This window comes from Boleophthalmus pectinirostris, unplaced genomic scaffold (assembly GCF_026225935.1).
Source record: "Boleophthalmus pectinirostris isolate CB_2022bp ecotype Guang Dong unplaced genomic scaffold, ASM2622593v1 HiC_scaffold_2, whole genome shotgun sequence".
NCBI lineage: Eukaryota > Metazoa > Chordata > Actinopteri > Gobiiformes > Gobiidae > Boleophthalmus > Boleophthalmus pectinirostris.
The window spans coordinates 30,373,922-30,399,462 of NW_026571152.1; the positions used below are offsets into that span (position 1 = coordinate 30,373,922).

General features: G+C 37.9%; 1 protein-coding gene across 3 annotated transcripts in view; it reads right to left on the reverse strand.

Moving 5' to 3' along the window:
• trim44 (tripartite motif containing 44) overlaps nt 1-25,541 on the reverse strand; it is a 77,493-nt gene that overhangs the window by 41,445 nt on the left and 10,507 nt on the right. For all 3 annotated transcript variants that reach the window (XM_020935235.2, XM_055155651.1, XM_055155652.1), the window contains 2 exons: nt 20,654-20,950; nt 12,312-12,334 (listed from right to left, as the gene is read on the reverse strand). In XM_020935235.2, the coding sequence (XP_020790894.1) occupies nt 12,312-12,334; nt 20,654-20,950 (320 nt within the window). The remainder of the gene's footprint in view (nt 1-12,311; nt 12,335-20,653; nt 20,951-25,541) is intronic.

Sequence of the window (25,541 nt, forward strand, 5' to 3'; positions counted from 1 at the left end):
TGTCAGGTTGACTGGACAGATTTCTGTGATCTCTTTTAGGCTGGTGCTGTCACATTAGTCCTAGCCTGTCATGCACTGAAATGTGGAAATAGGCTAGATAATTTGTGAAGATGATAATGTCACTGGAGCAATTTTCAAAAAAACTTATTTAACAGAATTTGGAAATTCCTGTCTTGTATGCCTGCTCAAATGCTGACTTTTGAGCTTAATATTTCCATTCATTATCTTAAAGGTCCTAAATTACACAAAATTGACTCTTGAGAGCTAGAGCTGGGTATCATTAAGAAGTTACTGATATGATACATACCTCGATACATAGGCCACAATATGATACATATCTCGATACAGTGCATGCTCGGTTCAATATGATATATTTCAAATCAATTAGATACGGTTCAATTAAAAATCATGGCTAAATCATGGCTGTGAAACTAAAAGTCTTTGTTAAACCACTTCTTATGCAAAGTGAATATGAAACATGCCCATTTTATATCATCAAAACTAAGAAAATGTCAAATGTGTTGCATAAACGAGCACTGTGACAAAATAATTTAGTAAAATATACCAAAAAAATACTCTTGGCAATATATTGATACAGCAGCCCATGATATCAATACAGTATCATCACATTAAACAATGCAATATATTGATATTTCGATATTTTTGCACCCCGCTATTAAAAGTTTTAAGCCATGTTTAATGTTGTTACCTCATCAGAAACATACATGGAGTTTTGTTCTGTTTCATTCACACGTTTTTTCACACATATTTTTTGAAACCATGTAATGAACAGGGGTGGGTTAATATAAGTGTTTTCTTCTTCCCACTTCTTTTCAAGAAATGTGCTTTTCTGTTGTTTACAATGTATATGTAGTATACATGATTATTGTTTCTCTCTTGGCACAAACTCAAAATAAATACGAATCAATCAATCAATCAATGTTTACCCTTTATTATAAGTTTGCCTGCATCTCCATAACCCTAAATGCTCTGTTCCACCTTGATGTCATGAAGCAGTAAATTAAAATTAAGAGGGACCTTTTACCTTTATTTTCAGAAGAGACTGGCAATTCCAGAGATGAAATAATCCAAGTGATAATAGTGAAGGTGTATGGAGTTTAATAACACAGTGGAGCACTTCCTAACATCACAAGGTGGGAAAAGTGTGTTCAGTTTGAAAGAAGTCAGTCTATCTATGCAAGGTTTGTGTGTTAAATGTGTAAATGAAACAAAACAAAATATTATCATAGAAATCTGAAAAAAATAATAGGGGCCCCTTTGACCATGGATACCTCGATACATAAAAGTACCCAAGTGATATTAGAAAGTCACTCAAACTGCCAAATCTAACTTCAGTGGATTTAGCAAATATAAACTTAAAAATTTTTGTAGAGGAGTATTTTCATCTCTCATAAAACATTACTAGCACCTCCACTGATTTTCTAGCTTAGCACATACTTCAATGTGCTGTTACACTCCTGGAATAATCTCAAGCTCACACGTACAAATCCCTCGTTGATACTGCGAACATACTTTTTACACTGACGGAAGCTTGTAATTAACACATCTGAATCCATGTTATTCCAATTTCTTTGCCCAATCCACAGAGATCACTGCCAAGATGATTACTTGATATGGCTGCTAGAAATGTCGAAATAAATTACACAGAAAAAATTAACAAGCAAGGGGAGAAAAAGGTTGTCCATGTGAAAGATCCTGTTTGGTATTCATGATAAACTTGATCATAACACATAAATGCATTTTACGAAGCCCCATAAATGTTACATGTTACACCACAGTTTACGGTCATAATAAAAAACATGCTATACGGTAAGTGCAGTTTTCTGAATGACAGAATACACAGTGCAATGCTGTACGTGTAAGATAACACAAGGTTATCTACAAGGTTATTTGTACAGCTGATAGAATAAACTATACACACATGAAATACATCTCTGAGTGATGTTAGACTCCTTCCCTGCATGTGGAGGGTTTTAATCATGACTTGCAGATTTTTCTTAAATTTTTCATGCCGTTCTCTCTGATACAGTGTTGTAATGCTACTTAAATTTTAAACTAAATTTCAATGCCGAATTACAAGTTTAATACCCCACTCGCTGCAAACTTAGATACCACAACGATAAAAAAACACAACAAAACTTTTTTCGTAACAATTTCCAATACAAATGAATATTTCTATCATACTGTTTTAAAAATGGGCTTTCTTTCATCGCCAAACATATTTTTCAGCATAAAATTAAATCAATATAGACACTTATAGACACTATAGACAATCTCAGTGCCCCCCTAGTGGTAGGTCAGTCTTTGAGCACCTGTGTTCTAGATAAAATATTAACACCTTTCATATGACAAACAATGTTCAAGGTTGGGTTCACCTTTAGGCGTTTTGTCCCTGGCTATTTTTGTCATTGGAACATCTCATTTTTTCTGGTGCAGTGGTAACATGATGTGAATGTGGGAAGTCATCAAAACAGGAGGAAATGGATATTTAGAACCCCCTTTAAAAAGAGATGGATTGAGTCAAGGTGCTATCCTTAAATAATAAATAAAGAGTAAACAGGGCAGATATAATTTCTATCAAACCTTTGGGATGGGAACAGAGGTCCAAAAACAGAAGTTTAATTTTAAAAAGCTCTTTTTGAAGTTGTTTGCAGGAAGTGCCACCAGCTGAGCTAAAAATGCTTGTAATGTGCAAATTAGATCTGGGTCATGTGTAAAAGATTGATATGGATTTTCACACCCCTTGAGTATACGCTCAAATTATTGCTGCTTCAACTGCCTATTTCAATCTTGAAGGCAAAGTTCAACAAATATGAATCTTTAAAAGCCCCCCCGGTGCTCCTTGTTAAATTGTTAAATCCCTCTTTCTTACCAGCTTTTCAACATCAACCACACTGAGTGACAGTCCATTCTTGGAAAGAGCGTCTCCTCTGACACTGATCTCTGGTTTAAAAAGAGCTTTTGCATAGGCCAGCAGTACAATGAAAAAGCCAGCCCAGCACACACAAACATCTTAGTCCACAGAAGAAAGCAGCAAGGGAGATGCTTGGAGAGGCCTGTACTGTGCTGGAGACTGTAGTGTGGAGAGATGTATTTTACACACATGGATTAACAATCCATTATTCATAGGCTGCTCAGGGCTGAGGGCATCAATGCAACAGCAGTAACCCTACGCCTGTATAGAGCCGGATACATCGCAGACACTTAACGCCTGACTCTTCCTCTGGCCGACGTCAACACAGTCTCCTGTCTCTTCTATCCATCCAAATCGATATTAAAGCACCAGCCGAGGCCATATAGAGTGTTATCTGAGCCTATAGTAAACTACACCATTCACTGGATCTCCCAATGCATCAGATTCATACAAATGAAATCCCCAGGAGCAGGGAAATCAGTATCAGTAGAAATGGCTTTGGAAAATACATCCATACCTGCCTTGTCTATGCTCAAAATACACTGTGTCCTGGTTTGATATGACATGCCATGTTGTTTTCATTTTCCATTTACATGAGGTATTTCTAATGCAAAATAAAAGCATGGGCATTTGATCTGCATTGTATTTTGTAAGAGGGTAATTCAATGCAAAGTATGTTAAAAGTAAATTAAGTTTGAGTTGGACTAAAGATTATAGAGATATTATTATTAGAAATATTCTGCTACATGGTTTCTTTCCAGTGTGTCCTTCAATTGTCCAAAGACTTTTTGAACTGAGCTTGCCAGGTTGACACAAAAAGATATCTGTGTATCACGATATCACTGAACACAAATGAACACACCTTGGTAGTTAGTAATCATAAGACCATGAGAGGCAAGAAACATGAAAAATGTGTTCATATTGGTACTCTATGACAAAAGAAGAATTATCTATAGTAATCATCTCAATCGTTTGATAGATGTGAAAACAAAGCGATTTTTACTTCTTTACAATACACATGCCAGCTATGAGCTATGATGACACATGCAGCTTCCATTTCCTACTTTCACCTTTCAGAGACATTTGAAAATATAATTAATGCTAAATAAAGGTCAGACTATTTTTTATGAACAAATCCCCTCATTTGGATGCTGGAGAACATGCATTAGAAACAAATAACTGCCATTAGTCAAAGGACTGACTTGCAGAAGAGCACACACACAAATGAATCTTAAAAAACGGAAGCAACATTGTTCATGTGGGATGAATTATGCATGCTCCCAGTCTCTTATCATCTAAATGCATGTCTCTCTATTTGTCAGTGGGGTTTGTGGGTGTGCGGTGCATTCATTTGGGAACTCAATTCTAGCTCTGGAATGGTGGCAGCCGAGGGACAGTCACAGAAGACATTGCAAAGACCAAAGAGTCAGCAGGTTTGTACAAATACACACAGGGAAACAGATGAAGACGCAATAGGTTGAAATATTTTGAATTATTTAGCGAGGCCACGTCGGAATACACATGTGAGCGTGCACAGTGGAGCATAGGCCTGCAGTCTTCTGGTGGCGGGAGACAGTGAATTTTTCATTAGAGGAAATTCACTTCTGTGGTCTGTCCTGTCCTCTGGCCATGTCGTCCCCCCCGACACCTCCACTCACTTCAGTCGGTCCATCTCCCAGCGAAAGATAGCACTTGATAATCAGACTTTTATTTCTGATTTTGTTCTGTTTAATGGCCACAAAAAGTTATATACGCAACGCTGCACATTTTTAGTTGTATGTCAGGTAGTGATTAAGGAATGAATTGATGGTGATAAGGATAGAATGAGGATTGGCCTTCTTTAAAATTACAAAGAAAACTAGACAGGAATTCAATCACTACGGGTCATTTCTTTGTCTGGATTAATATGGTTTGAGGGATTTCTAGTTTGGCACAAAATATGAGCCACTATAGCAGGCGAACAACTTAAGTTAAATTCAAGCTCATTAGTCATTTAATACTGTTGCATAAGCACACACTGTGTGGGGTAACTCTCCCTCTCCTCAAATTTTCGATCTTCATCATTCTCGAAATGAGTGACAAGTAAGTCAAAAATGTTCATTTTGTCTTCTAAAGTTATTTTTAAAAACAATACTGTAAAGTGTATTTACCTTGTTGACATGTTTTGGCTGCTGGCTGCAAACGATCTTCAGAACTATCACTGGTGTTGGTGGTGATGTTTCGTATAACAGCTGTTGTTACTTACTGAAAGGAGGAAGGCTCCGTCATCACACTTAATGCTGTCTGTGCCTCATTTCCTGATTTCAATGGCTTCCCTGATCCAGCATTTGAACTTATTGTTTTCCGATCCAATGACCCGTGCCCTGTACCAATCCATAATGTGGCTCCTTTCACACACTTGGGACACCCTCCTCCAGAGAACAATGACCGATGGGAGGCATGGTCAGTCTGAGCGACCTGCCGGGTCCATCAGGCTGACAACGGTTACAGGAAGTAACAACACCTGATATACAACACATCACCACCAACACCGGTGACAGTTCTGAAGATGACTTGCAGATAGCAACCGAAACATGTCAACAAGGTAAATACACTTTACGGTACTGTCGGTAAAGAAACCCAAGAAGATAGTGTGACAACTAAATTTAACTGATCACAATAAAGTGTGGAATTTCAGAAGAAGCAGACAGTTGTAGTTGCCTCTTAAAGTTCATTATGCACCTTTTCTTGAGGACGGTCTGCCACCTGCTTGTCTTCAAGAGGATGCTACTGCTTTGCAAGGGATGTTCCAAAGTATGACACTAAACTGATATGCAGTTAGTGTAAATTCATCTAATTTGCCACGCCCTTCATCGCAATGTCTTCTGCTGGGGTCTGGGTGACAAAGATAACTCATTCAACAAAGCTCCCAATACTTTTTTTTGTGTCTGTCTCAGTCTCTCCAGGTCGAAACTCCTCTATGGAGACAAACACCACCGAGGCAAGTTACAGGTCAGATTTTCCAATGCCAAAATGCTAGTACATTGTTTTTAAGCAAATTTCGATCAACCAGCCTTAAGTGGGTCAGGAGTCAGAGGTGACACCATTTCTTGTTGTTTAAGGGCCAGTCATGTAATAGAGTAATTGTTCACTTGGCAGGCAGAAATACTAAGCACCTATTCTTGTATCAAAGCTTTTAGGAAATAATGATCCCTGGTGAATAGCTCTGTGCAAAACAAACCGGCAAATGTGATGGGAAAAGAAAAATCATCTCGAGTTGTTTTCCAATTTTGTGTGTGTTTTCCGCCGTGCATACATGATAGAGGGAGAAGAGAAGAGGCAAAACAGGCGGAGTGACTGATGGGTGCATATGATCTACTCTATTTTTGGTGCCAACACAATGCATGATTTATCCTCCAAAAGTGGCCCATTGCTCATCTTAAACAAACTTGCCACAACTTACAAAAGCCTTTCTTTGATTTAGATGCTTCTTCTTAAATGTCACCGTGATGATGAAGAGGTTATGACTAACTCTGAGCTCAGAGCCAAGACCCATATTGGCTGAAGACATTTCAGCAAAGTCATTTATTAGGTTCTTGTGGCCGCCTCTATGTCAAAGATTTAAAACTGATGAACAAAACTGCTTTTCCAGCTGTCAATTTGTGGATTAACAAACACACTTTTACATGCCATTTTCAAATTAGAGACAATTTTTTGATTGCTGTTCCAAAGCTGGGATAATCCAAACACGGTACCTAAAACCTTTGAAGTTTGAGAAGGTACGTTGACACTGATTCCATTTCTGTCTCACACATTGTGAAAGGTAACTGAGCAGTCCTGCATTATAATTTGAGTATTAAGTATTCAAACAAAAATAAACCTATCAGGACAATGGTAAAAATCCGTATTATCTTTCAATATAGACAAGTGACAAATGTGTTTTTATTTCACAAGTTTGTTAATCTTTCCTTAAAAATGACAGAATTCAAAACACAAAGATGCATTCTACAAAGCAAAGAAAACGGCATACATAAATCATACTGGTTAACGTCTACCGCTTTCCATCTGTAAAAAGATATCAACACGCAGGTGCACGAAGCATAGAAAGAGTTAAAATCCAGAAAGCCGAAGTGAAATCTGTTATGCATCACATTAGAGGCGGTGGGACTGAGTAAAAGGAGATTTGTATTCTGCGAGGGAGCGATCAGCCTTGGCAGTCATGGAGTACCTATGTTGAGAATCGCGCGAAGAGGCATGGAGCGGCATTGATGAGAAGGACCAAAAAGATGCTTGGGGGGTTGGATGGGGTCCCGAGGGAGCGCTCCGTCTATACCCGCTATTGGGGGCTCAGACGGAGGATTAGGGCTTTCTGCTCCATAATCAATTGGCTGTCTGGATCCCACTGCACCAAACGCACTACATCCACTCGCACTGGGGAATCTGGGGGAAAATCTTGTTAACATTGGTCACATTTTTATATGTGACGCTTTTCCACCTTCAGGGCACTCGAAGCGTTTTACATCAAGGAACCACTCACCCATTCACACACATATTCACACACTAAGGCCGAGGTGGGTTAAGTATGTTGCCAAAGGACACAACAACAGCATTCATCTGTGGGAGCTGGGATTGCACTGTAGCTCAACCAATGATGTTTATGTCGAGAGCAGGATTTGAACCCGTCAATATTCGGATCAGTGAACAAACACTCTACCAACTAAGCTACTCTTGCCCGAAATCTTGTTCTAAGGGCTCAGGCTTTCTTCACCTTGTCAGCCTTTTCACTTCAAAATAAAACAATCCCCGATGTTGTAGAAGCCATTTCATAAATATAGAGTAGAGTGAGTGAGAGGTTATGGTGGTATTGTTGCCATATACTTGCTACATCCAGTCCCTGGCCTTACAAATATATGTGAATTTCTGGCAGCAATATACGGGCCTAGTGACAGAAGTTATGCTTCACTGAAACCCCAACAGGGAAGGGAAAGCCACTTGCCAATTTCTTTCAAATATGTTCAAAAGAATCAGGGGTTAGAAGTTACAGAGAATCTACAAGGAGTTAGAAGTCAAGACCTGAATGCTGCATGTTTTTTTATTTTTTATGTAACAGATTGTCTTTTTTGAAATATTTTATCAACAGTCATTTGTAGGGATTACATAATTTTAGATTCTAACTTTTCATGGCCAGTCATTTAAAATGCCCCTATAACAGGTTAGACTAAAAACATGCATTCAGGTCATAAAATTAATTAGTTTGAATGTTTTTTGCACAAAGCTTAAAAATGATGATGTTAACGGTGTTTCAGTAAAATTAATATAAATATAACCTGTTTTCATAAGCACTTTAATCTTTAAACTGGTGGGATATTTTTTTGTAATCCAAGAAATGACTACGACTGATAAAACATTTCAAAAAGACAATCTGACAACAGGTTTAAAAATGGAAATTGTGACAGCACACTATGGGATTATATAATTGTTACCTAGCAAAGCTCCTCTAATGTTTAAAGCATCAGAACAAAAAAAATAATTGTTTGAACTCTCTACTTCCTGGATTTTTCCACTTTTTTTTTGCAAACTGCTTCTTGATTTGTGTAAAATTATAATTTATATTTAGAATAGTTACAATCCCACTAAACTGAGTCAAAATAAGGGAATCATAGCAATCTCCATCATAGCAAAGTTCACTGTGTAGACCCCATGCAATAACACCACCATCTGAACTAAATACGTGTTTGATAAGTGAAATTGTGAGTGATTCAATATATTTTCCAACTGTAACCATTACAGTTTCACAATGGCATTTCTTAGACTTTTCTATGTCATGTTAACAGAATTTCTGCCATTAATATAAGACTCCACACTGAGCCTGAAGAGTATTATATGAGTTTGTGTTTATGGGGTTAACCTTCAAGAAGGGCAAAGTCTTAGCTCCACATCACCCTAGCATCCCGGCATGTTGCCATCTGTTCCACAGGCAGATGGGGTCAAAATACAAGCCAACCGATCAATAACATATTACATCTCAGCTCGCCTCGGTCAAGACTTACAGTTTATCGTTTTTTATATGTCAAAAGAAACTGTATTTTTCACAGCAATAGTGAGTCAAATTGCAAATTCAATTGGATGAACCTGAAGGGGACTTTGAGTCATAGCAAATATCACTGTCTATGAAACAGTGTATTCAGAGATGACCAAAGCTTTTTTAGTATTAAGACTTCATTCTGAATTAGAGAAAACCAAAATCTATTTTCCAAGAAGTGTAAAAGGGAAGAGGGCACTTGGAGATGAAAAGCCTGCAGAGACAGCTAAAGGCAGTGGAAGACAGCGGGTGGTTCGGTGAGGAGTGTGCTAGCTCCAGGTGAAGGAGGCGTTTATATGTCAACAGATCAATAAGTGTGGAGCTGGAAAAGGACTATTCATTCCAAATTGTCTGTCTGAATGATAAAGGGAGGAGAGGCTGCGAACGTAACAGGAATAGCAGATGAAAAATAATACTGGCGTCTGATCTACTTTCTCATAACATGGTCGATAACAGATGGCTCCAGTGCAAATTCACAGCTATCAAAGAAGGCTTGACCCCCATTATGATAAAAGGGTGTATAGTAGAATTTCATTGTGTCATACATCTATCTATAACCTAATCATATGTGTACATTTGTCAGAAGAAGAAGTAAGTTTTAGCCCTTGTTTGACATCAGTTTCTCGCTATTTCGACTTATTTTAAATCATTATTAAGTCTAAGGACGTGAAGGTGATGGAATTGTTCTCTTTAGATGTCTTCCCTTTTTCTCCATGGCTGCTCTCTGGGTAGTCCAGTATCCTACCAACATTTTTATTGCTGATATGGAATTTGAAAGTAATATTTTACATTTGTGATCAATTATTTAAAGTCTAAACCTCAATTGGTTATGAGTTATATATATATATGCCAACATCAGTTATTGACCTCAACATAATCTGTTATGCACACCTGCAAATAAACTACAAAATAAGATAATTTTTAAACAAATTTTGGTCAAATGAAACCATTAAAAAGTCTTTGGAGGTCACAGTACCCCAATAACATCATCCTTATAATGAAGTTTGGAGCAGGGAACAAAATCACATGGGGCTGTTCAGTTTCTTCCAAGGAAATTCATTTCAGAGAGAAAAAAAAAAAGTTACAATGGCTGAAGCAATGTCTCTAAATTCAATCGAAAATGCCCAGTCTCTAGAAGCTTACTTGTCTTGAGTAAAATTTTTAGTAAATCTGTAATAGTACTTTTCAATTTCACATTATATATTACCTCATTTTTTAACATTTATGGCTTGATTCCCTGCAAGGCTGGACTACTATCTTTTACCAATATCTGGTGAAAATTTTAGATATAATAAAATGAAAATGCGCCCAATACCTATTTCAGTGACTGTATAGCTGTGAACAAAATGAATCAACAGAATCCACACATGTAGCAGATGAAAAATAATACCAGTATCTCTTCCAGTTTCTCATATCTCACAGTCGATATGAGATAGCAGTGAATTTACATTGGAGCTATCAAAGTAGGCTGACCCCTGTTATGATAAAATGGCTCATAGGAGATCCATTACAGAGCATAAAACATTGTGGTAAGAACACATACAAAGCCTGCTCACACGTTTCTATGGGCTTCCTTATATTAACCCACATAGTCACCTCCTTTGATTGTAGAGGGCGCACAGATGAGAGCTACTAATTGCCTGACTTGGGCACAGACGTGACTGGAATAGAATAGTGTTGGTTTAGAGGCACAAAAGGCAGGTGACTCTTGTAATGTTAGGATATTTAACTGGCCAAAAGTGAAACCCAGGGAGAGGATGAGGGGGATGTTTGTAGAATAATCACTTGTCTAGTTTAGCCAGTTCATATGTAGGGCAAAATCTGACTAAAAAGGGGTTTATTTGGGGCAGATCTGGTGGCATATCAGGACACAAAACCTACTTAGAATTGGAGATAGACCAATATATCTGTTGGCCGATATATAAGATTGATATTTTCTCTATTAAGTGTATTGGCTATTGACCTTAAATCTCTAGCAGAGGTCGATATTTAGATTTGGCCAAAGCTTTATTTAAATCCTTAAATGTGAAAAGGTAATTGCAAGGTAAACGTGACTACAGAACTCTTGTAAAACAGGGCTGTGGGTGAATATGTAGTACATTTATTAGGGATGTTGTCTATCACAATATATCAAATTACAAGTCTCTTTGCTTAAATTAAGAGTTATGGTGCAGCAATAGCTAAAAACAAACAAAAAAAAAAACAAAAAAAAAAAACAGAGGGAACTACATAGACCATGATCCTTTGCTCCGTTTTGGTGCAAACTACATGAAGAAATAACACTTCTAAGCACCTTTAAGTCTTAGTTTTTTGGATTAAGTCTTGTCATCTTGGCATTTTAAGAGGAAAAAGTAGCATATTAACAGTTTTGTTAGTCATCGCAAAATATCACAATAAACATTGTACCGTAAGATGTATATCGTGAAAATATTGCGTAAATAACATAAGAGATGTGGATATTAGTTGCATCCCTGATCGTGAGCTTTCCCACGATATTGCAATAAATATTGTACCGAGAGGTTCATACCGTGACGATATTGGATATTGTTACACCCTTAACATTTATATTAAAGAACTTGGGCAAAATAATCAAAATCAACCCATATATCAGCTCAAAAATATCAGCAGAGATTATCAGCCATCGGTTCCTCTGGGTTCTAAAAAAATCTGCGTTGGCGTTGGCCATGAAAAAAGCTATATCAGTCTATCTCTACTTAGAACAGGGACTTATTTAAAACACACTACTGTCCCACAGTATGGCATTTAACTTTACTATCTTCGTGGAAAGTAACACTATAGTTGGTCAGGTTAGTGGTCAGATCTGTGGAGAGGCAAGACCACTCACAAAAAGAATTTAAAGAATGCATGCTTTAGAAAACACCTGTAATTGAACGTGTAATGACAGACTGAGTAACATTCCAGGCTAAGTGATATCATCTACCAGGAGACAAACAGGTGTTAGACCCTCCACCAGAAAAGTTACATATACTGCTAGTTCATCTTTAAATTTAATAATAAACCTTAATCTTACAAGATTTTTATGCCACACAACAAAAACAGAAAGAAATGTTTGATTTAATTGAGCTACTTGCATAGAAATGGTTATCTTTGTATCTTTCAGTGTGATAAAATGTGATTTCTGTAGTTTTTATGTGGTTATAGTTTTGTAATATTCTGATAATCATCACGCTAAATTCTAACTTGGAACATGCATAATTGCTCCTCAGCCTCCAAGCACATCTTCAAACAACTTTTACAGCACAATTAAAACATCCTTTTCAATACCAGCACAAAAAATAAGAACATTTGTCTTACCTTGGCCTGACTTCTGCGTCGTTCTGCAAACAACCAAAGAGAAAGAGAGAAAAAGCATATTTAGAATGGGCAAACAGGTGTTGAGGATGACAAATAAAAGGTAAACAACATCATTTATATCAGCCCCCGTCCACAGCTGGTGGGGCTCCAAATCAGACCAATTAATTCACACTTTCATCCAGCAGTTGAGCTCATGCATATTCATGAGCTTTAAAAGCAGCAGTCAGAGTCCAAGCGCAGAACTGTGAACATTAGTCACACGTGGGAAGCTGTGCATTGTTATGGGGAGTTTAAAAGGTCCTATATTACACAGAATTAACTCTTGTGAGCTTTAAGCCATGTCAGAATGTTGTTACCTCATCGAAAACATACCTTGAGTTGTGTTTTGTTTCATTCAGACATGTTGAGTAACCTTTTATTATTAGCCTGTTTACATCTCCAAAGCTCAAAATGCTTTGTTCTACCTTGTCATGTCACAAAGTGGTATTTTTCAAGTAAACAAATACCTTTTACCTAAAGTTCAGTAGAAATAATCCCAGGGCTCAAATGATCTGAATGATTCTGTATGGAATAAAAACAGTGATGCACTTTCTGTATTACCACATGACAGCACAAGTTGGAACAGAGGTTGTTTTTTGTTTGGGAGAAAAACTCCTAAAGATGCACGGTTTGTGTGTGCATATGTAAATAAAACACAATAAAACGGCAATCTTTTTGATGAGGAAACAACATTATAACATAATGTCAAAAAATAGTAATAATATGGGCCCTTTAAAGAGTTAAAAGCAAAATAATTTGACTTTATTTTTGGGACCGTGAATGTAATTAGTAGAGAATGTAATTAGTATAAAATACCAAATCCACAATAGTTTTTTTTCTAGTTTTTTGGCAAAGAGTTTGTTAGAAAGCATGTGTTATTTAACATCGATTGAGAAAACTTTGGTGTAAAAGTTGTGGTGAAATTATTGTAAATTACAGCATTTTTCATCAAAGAAAAGACAGCTCAGCATGAAGGGCTGCAAGATTAATCACAATCAAATTGAAATCACAAGTTGAATGGATGCAATTAGTAAAGGCTGCAATTTCTGAAGTACACCATTCTTGCACAAACACAAAATATCCTCCTTTTCTATCTAAAAACAGCTAACCCTGTAGTGTAGAGCTGTACAAACATTTCTTCTGGACATGTTTAAAAAATCATGATGTAACTTTTGTGGTTGGGGTCCGCCACCTACTTGAGTGCATGGAGATGTTTCTTGCTTTATCCGCAATATTGTACAAATGACATTAAACTTATCTGTGTTACCTGTATTAATTTGTAGATCAGTGCAGTGTTCAAAATTCCTTGCAAAACAGGCATTTTTTTTTTTACTGTTAGCGGGGTCACCTATCCATAGATCTGACCTGTAACTTGGCCTTGTGGTACCATCTGCTTGTCTCCACAGAGAGAGAAGTGAAAGGCCACACTGTGAAACATTATGTGCAGAACAATAACATCTCCATGGAGAGAAGCAGCTGGAAAAAGTTACATAATGCACCTTTAAACTGTGACCTTTGAACAGAATTCAGAACTCACAAGTCTAATCGCAGAATCACAAGTCGATATTTTTCTCAAATGGTTCAGTTCCACAGTGCTCACAAAAATATTCATTATATTCTTTCACCAGTGATTGTGCTGAGTGTGGACTTGCCTGTAGAAGCTTAGAAAGGGATTTTAACATTATAAGTAGTGACATACTGGAGACAGCACAAAGCCGAGCGCTCCTAAGCACCAGCGTTGTAGATCTCAAAATTTAATTAGCCGCAAATCACAGCAAATACAGATTTTGAAAGATTTGGAGACTGGTGAGATTTGACTTGGTTTTAGTGTGTCTACCACTTCGATAAGCAGTTAATCCGTGCAAACAAACACCAAAACCACAGCAATTCTTCCTGGTTGTATTCACGTATTTGCTCACATCTCAAAGAAAATATGCTGTATTTTCTGCTCTTGTACATGCCCTTACTTGTGTCATTACTACTGAGTTATGATTTTTTTTGCAACAAACTAAACTATAACTGACTATTTTGGTGTTTGAAAACCAAGAAGTCCGTTGCTGTGCATTCCAAATGTTGTTTGGATATTAAGCAGTGTTATTTTCTGCTCGCCTTTTTTGTCAGAGGTTGCCAGAGTGAACTAGTTGTATGGAAATTATGTTGAGTTCCTTTTACACCAGATGCCCTTAGAGTCTCGCCACATTACTCTGACAGATGGGTGTCTTACCAAGGGACATGGCAACATGGCAACAGTATTGAGGAGGAATTGGAACTGGATTCTCTCTGAGGTCTGATGGTGAGATTGTGCAGTCATCACGCTTTTGAGTTGTTCTCTTAAACCAGGCATGTCCAAACTGTGGCCCTTAGACCAAATGCGGCCCTCAGACAAATTTTTCTTGGGCCTCAGGCTTCTAGGTGAATTGGCCCAAATTTCCTTGCAGTAAAAAGTATTTTTTTAATTGATGCAAGTTTTTTTTTGAAAATCTACTTTGATAAAGCTAATATTTGATATTTAATGTGTAGTTTTAAGGATTTTCGCAAGACTCATGGCTGATTCAAACGTGTTAAACATTCACATACTTCAATTTTTCACTGTATTGAGCACCAGTTTAAGGCCCTCGATCAGCTCTCTGCTTCGTATGTGGCCCTTGATGAAAAAAGTTTGTCTTAAGCAGAAATCACTCTGTTCCACCTTATGCTGTAAAAAGTACATGATGTAAAAAACTACCACTACATGCCGTCACAAGGTGGAAGAACGCATTTTGAGCTTTGGAGATGTAGACAGGATTACATGAACGTGAGTGAAACACAACACAACTCAAGTTTTCATTTTTTTGTACTATGGGACCTTTAATGTATACTGCGATTCAATTGTGTTGCAGGAAGTAAACTAAACGGGTCTCAGTAGTATACATCATTTCCATTAGACTTTAATAGCTGCCCCTGTTTCAAAACTAAAATAAACAGCTTATGTGGATAAAGGTGCTGAACTACAGAACTTTGATATTATTGCAATTACTACATGAGCACCGCAGGAATAATATTCAATCCAAAGGGGTGAAAACTATATTAAAAATGCTATTAGTATATGACTGCGGTATTTTCAGTATATTTTAAAACTCAGTGCACTGCGGTGTAATAAAAAAGTTTTATGTTTTGTCCTTGGTATACACATTCCACTAATTGAATCCCTTATGAGAAGATATGTTACCATCAACTCAATATAATCTGCGCTTTGTACACATAATATCTACTGACTCAGAAGCAAGTGTATCCAAAAAAAGAAACACGCACAAGTGAAAATTTAGATTAGACCAGGACAAGGCTGGTCCAGATCCAGTCAATAAACAATAAAGATCTTCTGAGGGTGTCGGGGCAAAAAGAATTGGACAAAGACACCGCAGTGGAGAGTGACCACTTTGAGTGAGTTCTCCGCACATCAAGTACAACCAACAGGACTAAATCAATTCTTTCTTAAGGCTCCCCATGTCATGCTTTGAGTGGGAACTCAATTTGCGGCTGCACAAGGAGAACAGCTGGGCCAATTCTCTACACTACACGCAGACACCAGTACAAGGATCAAAGCCCAGGAATAAGACGTAACACAACACTTCAGGAGGAGGCCAGTAATTTATAAAATGAAAAGTACAATGTATTTATAGCAAAAGTGACAGTGGACATGATTTTTAATGCAGGAAAAGTAGGACAGTAATGGAAATAGATGTACATTAAAGTTGAACTAAACACCAAATCCATGTGTATATGGTGTTTGATATCATCATCTACAGTCCCTTCCATTTTTGCAATTTTAGTGCAATACAGGTAAATTTTAGCCAGGCTGGAGCCACCTAGTGACTCCTCTCAATTTCATTTCTCTCCAGCGACTAGGTCAGGAATCGGAATACACTAGATGGTTCAAAAAAAACCTGGAAGTGTGAGTTCGGGCACTGGTCAATCAGCAAAGGGCCATATATTCTTTGTTGACAACGATTCCTGAGATCGAGAATTTAAAGCTAGAACAAAGAGAATGTTTTACCAAGGGGAAAGACGTTATTGCCCTTCTTCCAAGGCGCATTACACACATCACAAACAAATAGCAGTGATTCGTTAAATGAAAAAAAGTACCCGCCTACCGTTAAGCGAACAAATTCTAACGCTGTGAGGTCAGACGGTTTTCTACAAAGTGAAACCGGCTGATAAATCAGGCAAGGTAAATTTGCAGCTTTCTGGTAAAAAAAAAAAGCCTAAATCTAAGTTTGTGTTGCCTTCATTGGCTTCAATTTCCAGTAGTTGGTGACATCATAAAAGACTGCCCTGATTACAGCCAGATGTTTCTGATAACAAACGGTAGGCTGCAGAGGCAGAGTTTGAAGTGTGGAGACCTGTTAGACCATTCACACTCACACTGTTCCTTAGACTCCACCCTTCCTCTCCACGCACTCTTTTCTTCAGTCCTTCAGGTACTGCCAAGTTCAGCAGGTCTAGTGGTAGAGTGAAGCATTGTTGTTTAGTCCTAATATGTAACTTTTCTGGTGTAGGGTCCGGCACCTGCTGGTCTCATGGATGGTGTTATTGCTTTGCCTGCCTCAGAAAAATGATAAAATGCATCTTTAAAATGGGATCTTTTATAGCTATTTTATATCATGGTTTAAATTTATACTGACAACAGCAGTGTTTGTGAATTGATCAGACTGCGTTTCCACAGTCAGTTTACTTTTTACTTTTTAAGAAACATATTGTGACAAAATCTAATTGTAAAACTTTATCGACCACAAATGTGGAACACAGAGCCTGGTGCATTGCTATGTGCCACTGGGGGGTGAGAGCGGACCAACTGTGCTGGGGTAGTAAAACCTGCTTTCTGTCTATCCCATTTAAAAGTAAAATACAGCCTAAAAAAGGTAACACCATTCCCAAAATAACACTATGGATTTACAATTGAGCCCGCTAGCACTAATAGTTAAATATCAGTAGTGATTCAGTAGGAACTTTTAACAAGCCTATGCTCTTTAGAGGTCTGACCGTCCTTTATGCCTGTCTGATACATAATCTTTGACGATTATAAGATATTAGTCATTCTGACATTTAAAACAAAGCTATTCATCAAGACTGAGCACTTGCTACAGTTCGGTGGTAAAGTGGCGAGGGAGTGAGTGCAGTTCAATGTGCCATCTGCCGAGACAGAGAGCGCACGGGGGAAGAATTAATCCCAGTCAGTCCAGATCCAGGAGGTGCTAGGGGCTCTTAGACGAAATTGCCCCCAGAAATGTTGAGTTGAGATGGACGGAGAAGTGTAGTGAGTGCCTCTGGGATTCTGGTTAATAGAAAAGGCGTATTGCTCTACAAGTTCGTTCTTTACACCTAGGACAGGCTTCTCCCCTAACAGCATTTCGACAAATAACGCTGTCAGCTACAGTGTTGGTTACACTTGCAATAAGTAAAACGTGGGAAGAAAAAAGTCTGAGTCACCATCGACTTTCAGTTAAGACTTTAATGGAACCTGGGTCACAGAGGATTTATTTGTCAGTTATAAAATACATCTGTGCATAGGGGTCTTCAGAGAGACTTGTGCTGAACTTTTGTACTGAGAAGTAAGTGAGACTAAAAGCATCAGAGTTACATGGGTTTTAAGTGTGGTTCTTCTCTTAAAGGAAAGCTGGAGGTGTATAGCAATTCAATCAAATTAATCTGGTTCAATAATTTACGTGAATGTGTGGCCATAATTCAGGATTAGAGGCTACAAGGAATGTACTGAAACCATTTTACAACATGCACTGCTTTGACAAGTATCAGCCTTCAGATTAGACTCGATTCGTACGTTTCATTCTGGCAGGCGCAGGCTTCATCTCTGATATAATCAATACAGTATGTCTCAATTTATATAAAGCTTTCACACCTCCTCTGACTCAAAGAGCTTCACAGCAGGGAAACACTCACCCATTAACACACATTCTCACAGAGTACACTCATTGGACCTCATCCAAGGACACCCCATCAGTTGGAATCAAACTGCAAAACTTTGGGTCACTTTGTAGATACTTCTCATGCCCACATTCACATTTACCGTAAACTTTTAGGTGATTTAAAACCATATAACTTGGTAAGGTAAGTTAAGGTAATGTACAGTTAAATGCCCTCATAGGGATTTGGTCTACGTATTCGACCTATCCTTCAATGCCACAGAGGCGCCCTGTCAATAGGTTGTGTGCTGCACAGAACCACCACAGTAGGGTAGGCAAACCAGGTAATTGCCTAGAGCCCCAGGCAGTAAAAACACTGAGGGGCCCTGGACCACCTCTTGCCTAGGGTCCCCAATGCATCTATAGACAGTTCTGGCATCAGATCAAGGACCCAGATCTTGATCTCAGCTTGATAAGGACTAGCTGGAGTATCTTACCAATTATGCATGTTTTGGGTTGTGGAATTACATACAATTACATGACTGACTATTGCAATTAACTTAATTAATTGCAGTTATTATGTAACAAAATGGACCAGTCTGTGGCTGCAGTGTGCATATTTTGTAAAACACCATGACAGCCTGGCACACTCGGAGGATGTATTTGCATGTAACTGCCTGTATTCACGAGCAGGAACAGATAATGGCACCTTGCTACCGCAGACGAAAGCCCAGTAAATACAGGACATGTTTTTCATAACCATTATTAAGCTGTACACAGGGAGACGTTCTAACAGGGAGGGGTAGAGTTGCATTTTTTCCATTGAAGTCCACACAGAGTTTGTAGTGCTCTTTGATAATGCAATGGTTATCAAAGTAACTATAGCAAGCTGGCACAACACTGCGCACAGCGATTAGCTTCGTTCCAGCTGGCCAATTGTACCATTTAATTGTTTATTGATGAAAGCAATAGCCCTTGCTTTTTCAATTGCGAACCCTGGCTCTTAGCTTAATGTTTGGATTAATTAGCAATTGACCCTGATAGTTAAGTTTTTTTTTTTGTTTTTTTTTCTCTTTGCTGAGCAGTTAACAGAGCTATTGACTTAATGTGACGGTATAATTTAGTGTGTCAGCCTTGTGCAGTGTCTCACTTTTACACATGACATTTATAAATGCGACTATTATATTATTAGATAAAGGAAAAACATCTGAAAGGAAAAATGTATATAGTCCTAGGTTAAACACACATACATAAATAACTCTCATTTTAGTATTTACATAAGTTTAGTCTTGTAGTAATTGATCTGTCTTTGCAAAATTGTGCTGTGTAGTGTATGCCCTCGCCAAAGAGGACCTAGACTATAAAGGGATTCTGGGGGAAAAAAAAACCTATTTACAAATTCAGTTTCAGTGCGATTTATCTTTCAACACAAAGATCTTCTAGTATTTTTATTGTTTAAAACAAACTTTTCATTCCATTTTCATTTGACTTTATAAATCAGGTTTACACATTGCTTAAAAAGAATCTTGAAAGTAAGTTTAGATTTTCCTTTTCATGTACGTATTTACAGTCTTTCACATTTCAAATAATGTGGAAAACTTTTCAAAACATTTCAAAATGTGAAAACTATTTGGTCTCTGGGTTGTTTTTGTGGCTTCTTCACATAAAAGAAGAAAGTCTCTGTGTGAAAAGAGGCTTTAAACTTTGAGGTAAAAAACATCAAAATGTTATTCACATAATATTGCAACACACTGTCGAAGGGTGCCACACTCTGGATTTTATTAGCATTTTATGAAACGGCAGGAGACCCCACTTGTGGGGGCCATTTTAAATCATATTTTGGGTTTTCAAACACATGGATTAGAAAGGCATAACCCTGTACACCAGCAGCATATGAAATGATGAGATGCAAAACCAAAGTGCTTCATAGTACTCTGAGCACAAATACAAAATAGTGCCTGTATAGTGACAGTGGAGGACACTGTACAACACATAATAAAAGATGTATTCACAGAGGAAAGCTTATTCTGAACAGGTGGATTCAGGTCTAGAAGATATGGAGTGAGATCCAAATAAATAAATATTTTATGATAAACTGTCATTGTTATTCTTTAAAATTTTGAAAAGTTAAAGTAAGTATTTCTTTCTTATCCCTGTCATCAAAATAGATCTCATTAAATCATTGAGCCTCTTCTTCTGGTGAAGCAGAGTCACGAATCTCTACCCCAGGGACCATCAAATGTTATTGTGTATTTTTTCCATTACTTCTCATGTGATTAGTTTCTCCTAATTGCCCATTAAACCAAGCCCTGGAAGCAACACATTTTATAATTCACTTTCTTTGCCCATTATTCAGTTCAAACAAGACAGGAGTGGTTACTTAACATGTACGAGAGCTTCTCTTACCTGTAGTCTGAGGACGGGGCGTGCCTCCGCCATAGCAGCCTGTCTCATGAGAGCCGGGCCCAGGGAGTCTTTGTCAGCCTGCTCCAGGAGATGCAGTTGTGCGTTGATACTGTCCATCTCCTCCTGCAGTCGCTCCGTCTGCAAATGAATCTCCGCCATCTTCTCGGCTGCTGTGGCTGTGAGGAAGGCCTCTTTCAGGTCCACCAGGTGCAGCGTCCTCCTCTCCTCCAAACGCACCAACCGCCGCAGCTCGTCAAACTCACCATTCACAAAGTCCTCCAGCTCCTCTGTGGTCATCTACAAACAGACAGAGGAAGCGATGTAATACTCTATGTGCTAGGGCTGCAGGCTTTAGTTATTTGGTTCATTAATCGGTTTGTTTTTACTAAATATTGTATTAGTTTTATTTTGATTAAGTTAGTGAATAAGTAAGATGAAGTTTTGATATTTATATGTAACAAGGCATGATTCAAGTATAATCTGTCTTTATATACATACATTGTTTACTATTACTTTTGTTACTTTTCAGATTCCGAGTCTAGTTTGGGTCAGATAGATGGAGATAGGCTACTGTTTTCTAACACGCCCCCTTTTAAATCAACATGTCCACGCAAGCTCGCTCGCAGTAAGAATGGATGTTCTTGAATGTATATTTTTGCAAATGTGTAACTGAATAAATGCACGATAAAGCCATATGGTGAAACATTACAGGCAAAGCAATAACATATCCATGGAGACAAGCAGATGGCAAACCCTTCACCACAAAAGTTAAGCAGTGCGTAAACATCTATATTTTTACACGGGGAATTAATTTCAAGGAGGTAATAGACATTGATAGAATTTTCAATTATTCTGAATGAGTTTGTTTTTGAATTATTTGTACAGTATCTGCGCTCAGAGAAGATAAGTGAAAGTAATCCATTGACCTAATAGGGCTCCAGGCACTACTTTTGTTTACAGTTCACACCATCATTCTGAACAACCCTGATGGACTCAGGCGAGAGCTGAGTAACTGCATCAGGCAGCCTCCTCCCCATCTGCAGACACACACCTCAGAGGATCCTCACACCATCTGCTCTGCTTTCACTGCATCACTCCTCCAAATGTACAGGTCTTTTAATCCATTCCCTCTTCCCCTAAGACTCTGCTAAGACATCTACAGAAAATAAATAGAACAGTTTGCACCATATTCAGAGATACAGTACAGATGTTTTGACTGTATACTGAAACAATCTAAATAATAATAATAATAATAGAAGAGAAGAGATGCTTTATAGATCCCGAGGGAAATTCAAGTTTCGCTGCAGCAACATTTACACTGTGCTTCTCAGTCACCTTTGTGTCTAAGTCAAATAATAATGTGATACTGTTGAAAATAAGACTATTTGAATTGAGCTCAAGATTTAGTTATATCTAATCGTCAATGATCAGTTTTGATCGTTTTAATCTCTTGTCAATCCTCTGTCTGTAAAAACTAGAGATGCACCGCTCCAGCTTTTTCAGTTCTGATTCAGATACTATAAATGCCAGTCCTCGATATCAACCAATACCAGTGCGGAAACTGAGTATTTATTTTCTTTATACAAAAATAAAATAAGTCAAAACTGATCCAAATGTGTTATGTAGCTCAGCGTTTCCAAAAGACTGGGTCGCAAGAGATTTTTTTGGGTCACCTTGTCACGATCTGCATGTAGGTCTGCGATATACAGGGCTACTTTTAAAGTCCAAATAGGCGACTTATGGATCCTTTTATTGCTGGTACAATTGCAGTTTGTCATTTTTTGAAACTTGAGTAATACTAATTGTTCAGAGAGACATGGTCACACAGTCAACAATAAAATATCCTCATTAATGTTCAATAATGGTCCACCTTTATTTTGCGATTTACGAATAACGTCTATTGACTTGGGTTGCGAAGGTTTGTGACTTTTAAAATATGGGTCCCCAGAAAAAAAAGTTTGTGAAACACTGATGTAGCTGTTACTTACCTGTCAAGTAACCAGAGAACAACATTGTGTACAAAAAAGTTCAAACATTATGAATACTGACTGAATTGATATTTTGAAGCCGATATTTGATCCAGCAAATCATCCAGTATTGGCGCAGATGTCAGACACCAGTATCAGATCAGTGTGTTCCAAATAAAAACGTGGTTGGAGCAGAGTTCTCCCTATGTGACTAATGTGACTATTTTTTCGTGTTTAATGGCACACATCAGCCAGCTTTACTTGTCAGTGTATGGCTTTCTTCTCTCAGATATGATGTTGTAAATGTTGAGATAAAAATATATCTTTGAAACAGCATATACATCATAAATCGATTCCCTCATTTTCTTTGCCATCAATTTGCTCTTGTTACGTTTGTTTCTTGTTTTCATCTGGTGGAGCAGAGAATTGTGGATCTCTAGCCCAGGGCCCCTTCAGTTCCATTCCCATTTCTTCTCATGCAATCAGATTCTCCAAATTGCCCATTAAATGAAGCCAGGGAAGTGACATACTTTTTAATTCACTTTCATTGTATGAGTGCAGACAGCATGCACATCATTCAATTGAAATAAGACAGGAATGGTTAGTTAACATGCCGTTGGGATGCTGAGACGGTCCTCTTGTTGCTAAAGTAAATTAAATTGTCTGAATGGGTTTGTAATGAACAGAGAACAGCGGACTACACCTGCTATAGATAACAATACATGTATAGTCTCGTCTACTAGTCCAGTGAGAATCATAAAAACATAATTTTCTCTTTTGTGCAGAGTTATAAATTATCATAGGCTTGACAAATTAAGAGCGTTATACGTGTCATGTTTGTATGCTCAGAACAACACTAAAACAATGTGAAAATAGAAATTGGATCATGTAAGGTTTCAAATTTGAAGAGAGAGAGCATTGCTTGGGTGTGTTCTCTTCTAGGGGAACACAATGTGTATAAGTTGATATAAAATGATAGATCAATAAATAAATGTTGCTTCCCCCATGTTTATTACTTTGGAAAAACTGACATAATTGTTGTTAGTCTACAGAAAGCATTTGTCCTTGAAAGCCATTGTAGAACATTTATTTCACCAAGCGGTTTGTCACTGAAAACCATTGTAGAACATTTGAAACAAACTGTTCCACAAATCACTGCAGTGAAAATGACCAGTGTAATGTTTTTAGTGCGACTCGCACAACCCTTCAAAGATCCAGACTACAAGCAGCTTTCACCACGTTTATAATGCTTTGTTGTTTGAAATATCACAGTTTATATAACAATCCCACACTATTTGAAAAAAAGCTATTTCATGTCTTTTCTTTTCACCTATCATTTTCATGAATTTCATTCTCTGCTCTTTAATCAGCAGACTGCACTGCTTACACCCACAATCTTGTAGCCAAACTACACAAAACAAAAATGTCTTACCAGCAGAGGTGGCTAGTCAGCTTATGCAGTTATTTACTTGATGAACTGTGGAAAGAAATTGTACTTTTCAGACTTTGTTTTAGATCATATTTTACTTGTAATAGTAATATCTGGCTTGAATATACTACTAAAGAGAATACTCTTGAGTAAATGTTTTTAATTTGAGCATTTGCCCTTCTAGCCACGGGTTCAGATTGCACATGATGCAGCTCTGGTGGCATCAGGTATACCGTATAGTTCAAAATTACGAGAAGAGTGATGCTGAGGCGCTATGGAATAAGTCCGTTGGGAGTCTATTTTTGCCTTTTCCCTGAATAAATACTTATTGCAGGAACATGTGGTCTCAAGCGTGCTGTCTAAAAGGTGGTGACTCTAACAGCACAGCTCTGAGCTCCTCATGTGAGTGTCACACTGCAACTAGTGTGAGTGAGGCATTACACTTGTTACTCAGTACTCACAGAAACACTTGACTTTTTGCTCTGTTGAGTAATAATTTGGGTGACTATTTTATGCTTCTGCTTGATTAATAGTAGGTCAGTTTGTCTTACTTGAGAACATATTTTGGATTGTCTACCCACCCCTGCTTTCAAGTATATAACTACATCTATGTAACAATATAACTACATATGTGACTTTAGTGTCCTAGCATACCCTCCATATGCATCTCCTTACTTGGTAGCAGTTGTCAGCCATGATCCTATAGATTATTTAGTGTGAGGTCCATGCAGTATAGGAGCCCTCTGGCCCAGGACAGTGCTGTGACAGGCTTTCTCCTGCTGCAGGGAGAGAGCAGTGATGCGTGCTAATCTTCATTTGCATTGCTGTGAGCTGGGGCTGCAGAATGAGGCCTCAGGAGAGACAGCCAGCTCAGCGACAAGGGCACTTCAGACCAGACTGTAGTACTAGGACATCACAGGACAATAGGAGCACGCCTTTGTATCTCACACAGGCGTTAACAGTAATTCATCAGTTATGTTTCAGGTTCAGCTGAGATCTTTCTAGGGAATTTAAAATAAATATTAAGTGTGCTGTAGGCATTAGTAGACATTAGTATTGGAACATTTTAGAACTGTTCACACTGAAAAAAATAATAACCTAGATAGAGTGCAAAATGGTGAATGCATGATTAAGATGTATAACTATAACTATTCATATTGACTGTTGTAAATATAATGATATGCAGTTTTGAATATACAGATGTCTTAATTAGTCTGAACACTGAAGGATGGACAGTATTTTTAACGTGAAATATATATTTTTAAATGACAATTATTTTGGTCTTGTGGATGAAAGCTTTTGAAATGGTGATTTTTTTTTTCTTTATCTGCACACACACAGAGCTGTGGAGACCATATTTTCTGTATGACAGAGTGGAAGTGTGACTAGCTTTGTTGTGAGGAAGTTTTCTCTTCCTTTTGTGCAGCTCAAGACTCATGGTAACGCAAGGAGAACAAAAGATATACCAAAGTTCAGAGGACAAAGGTATCAC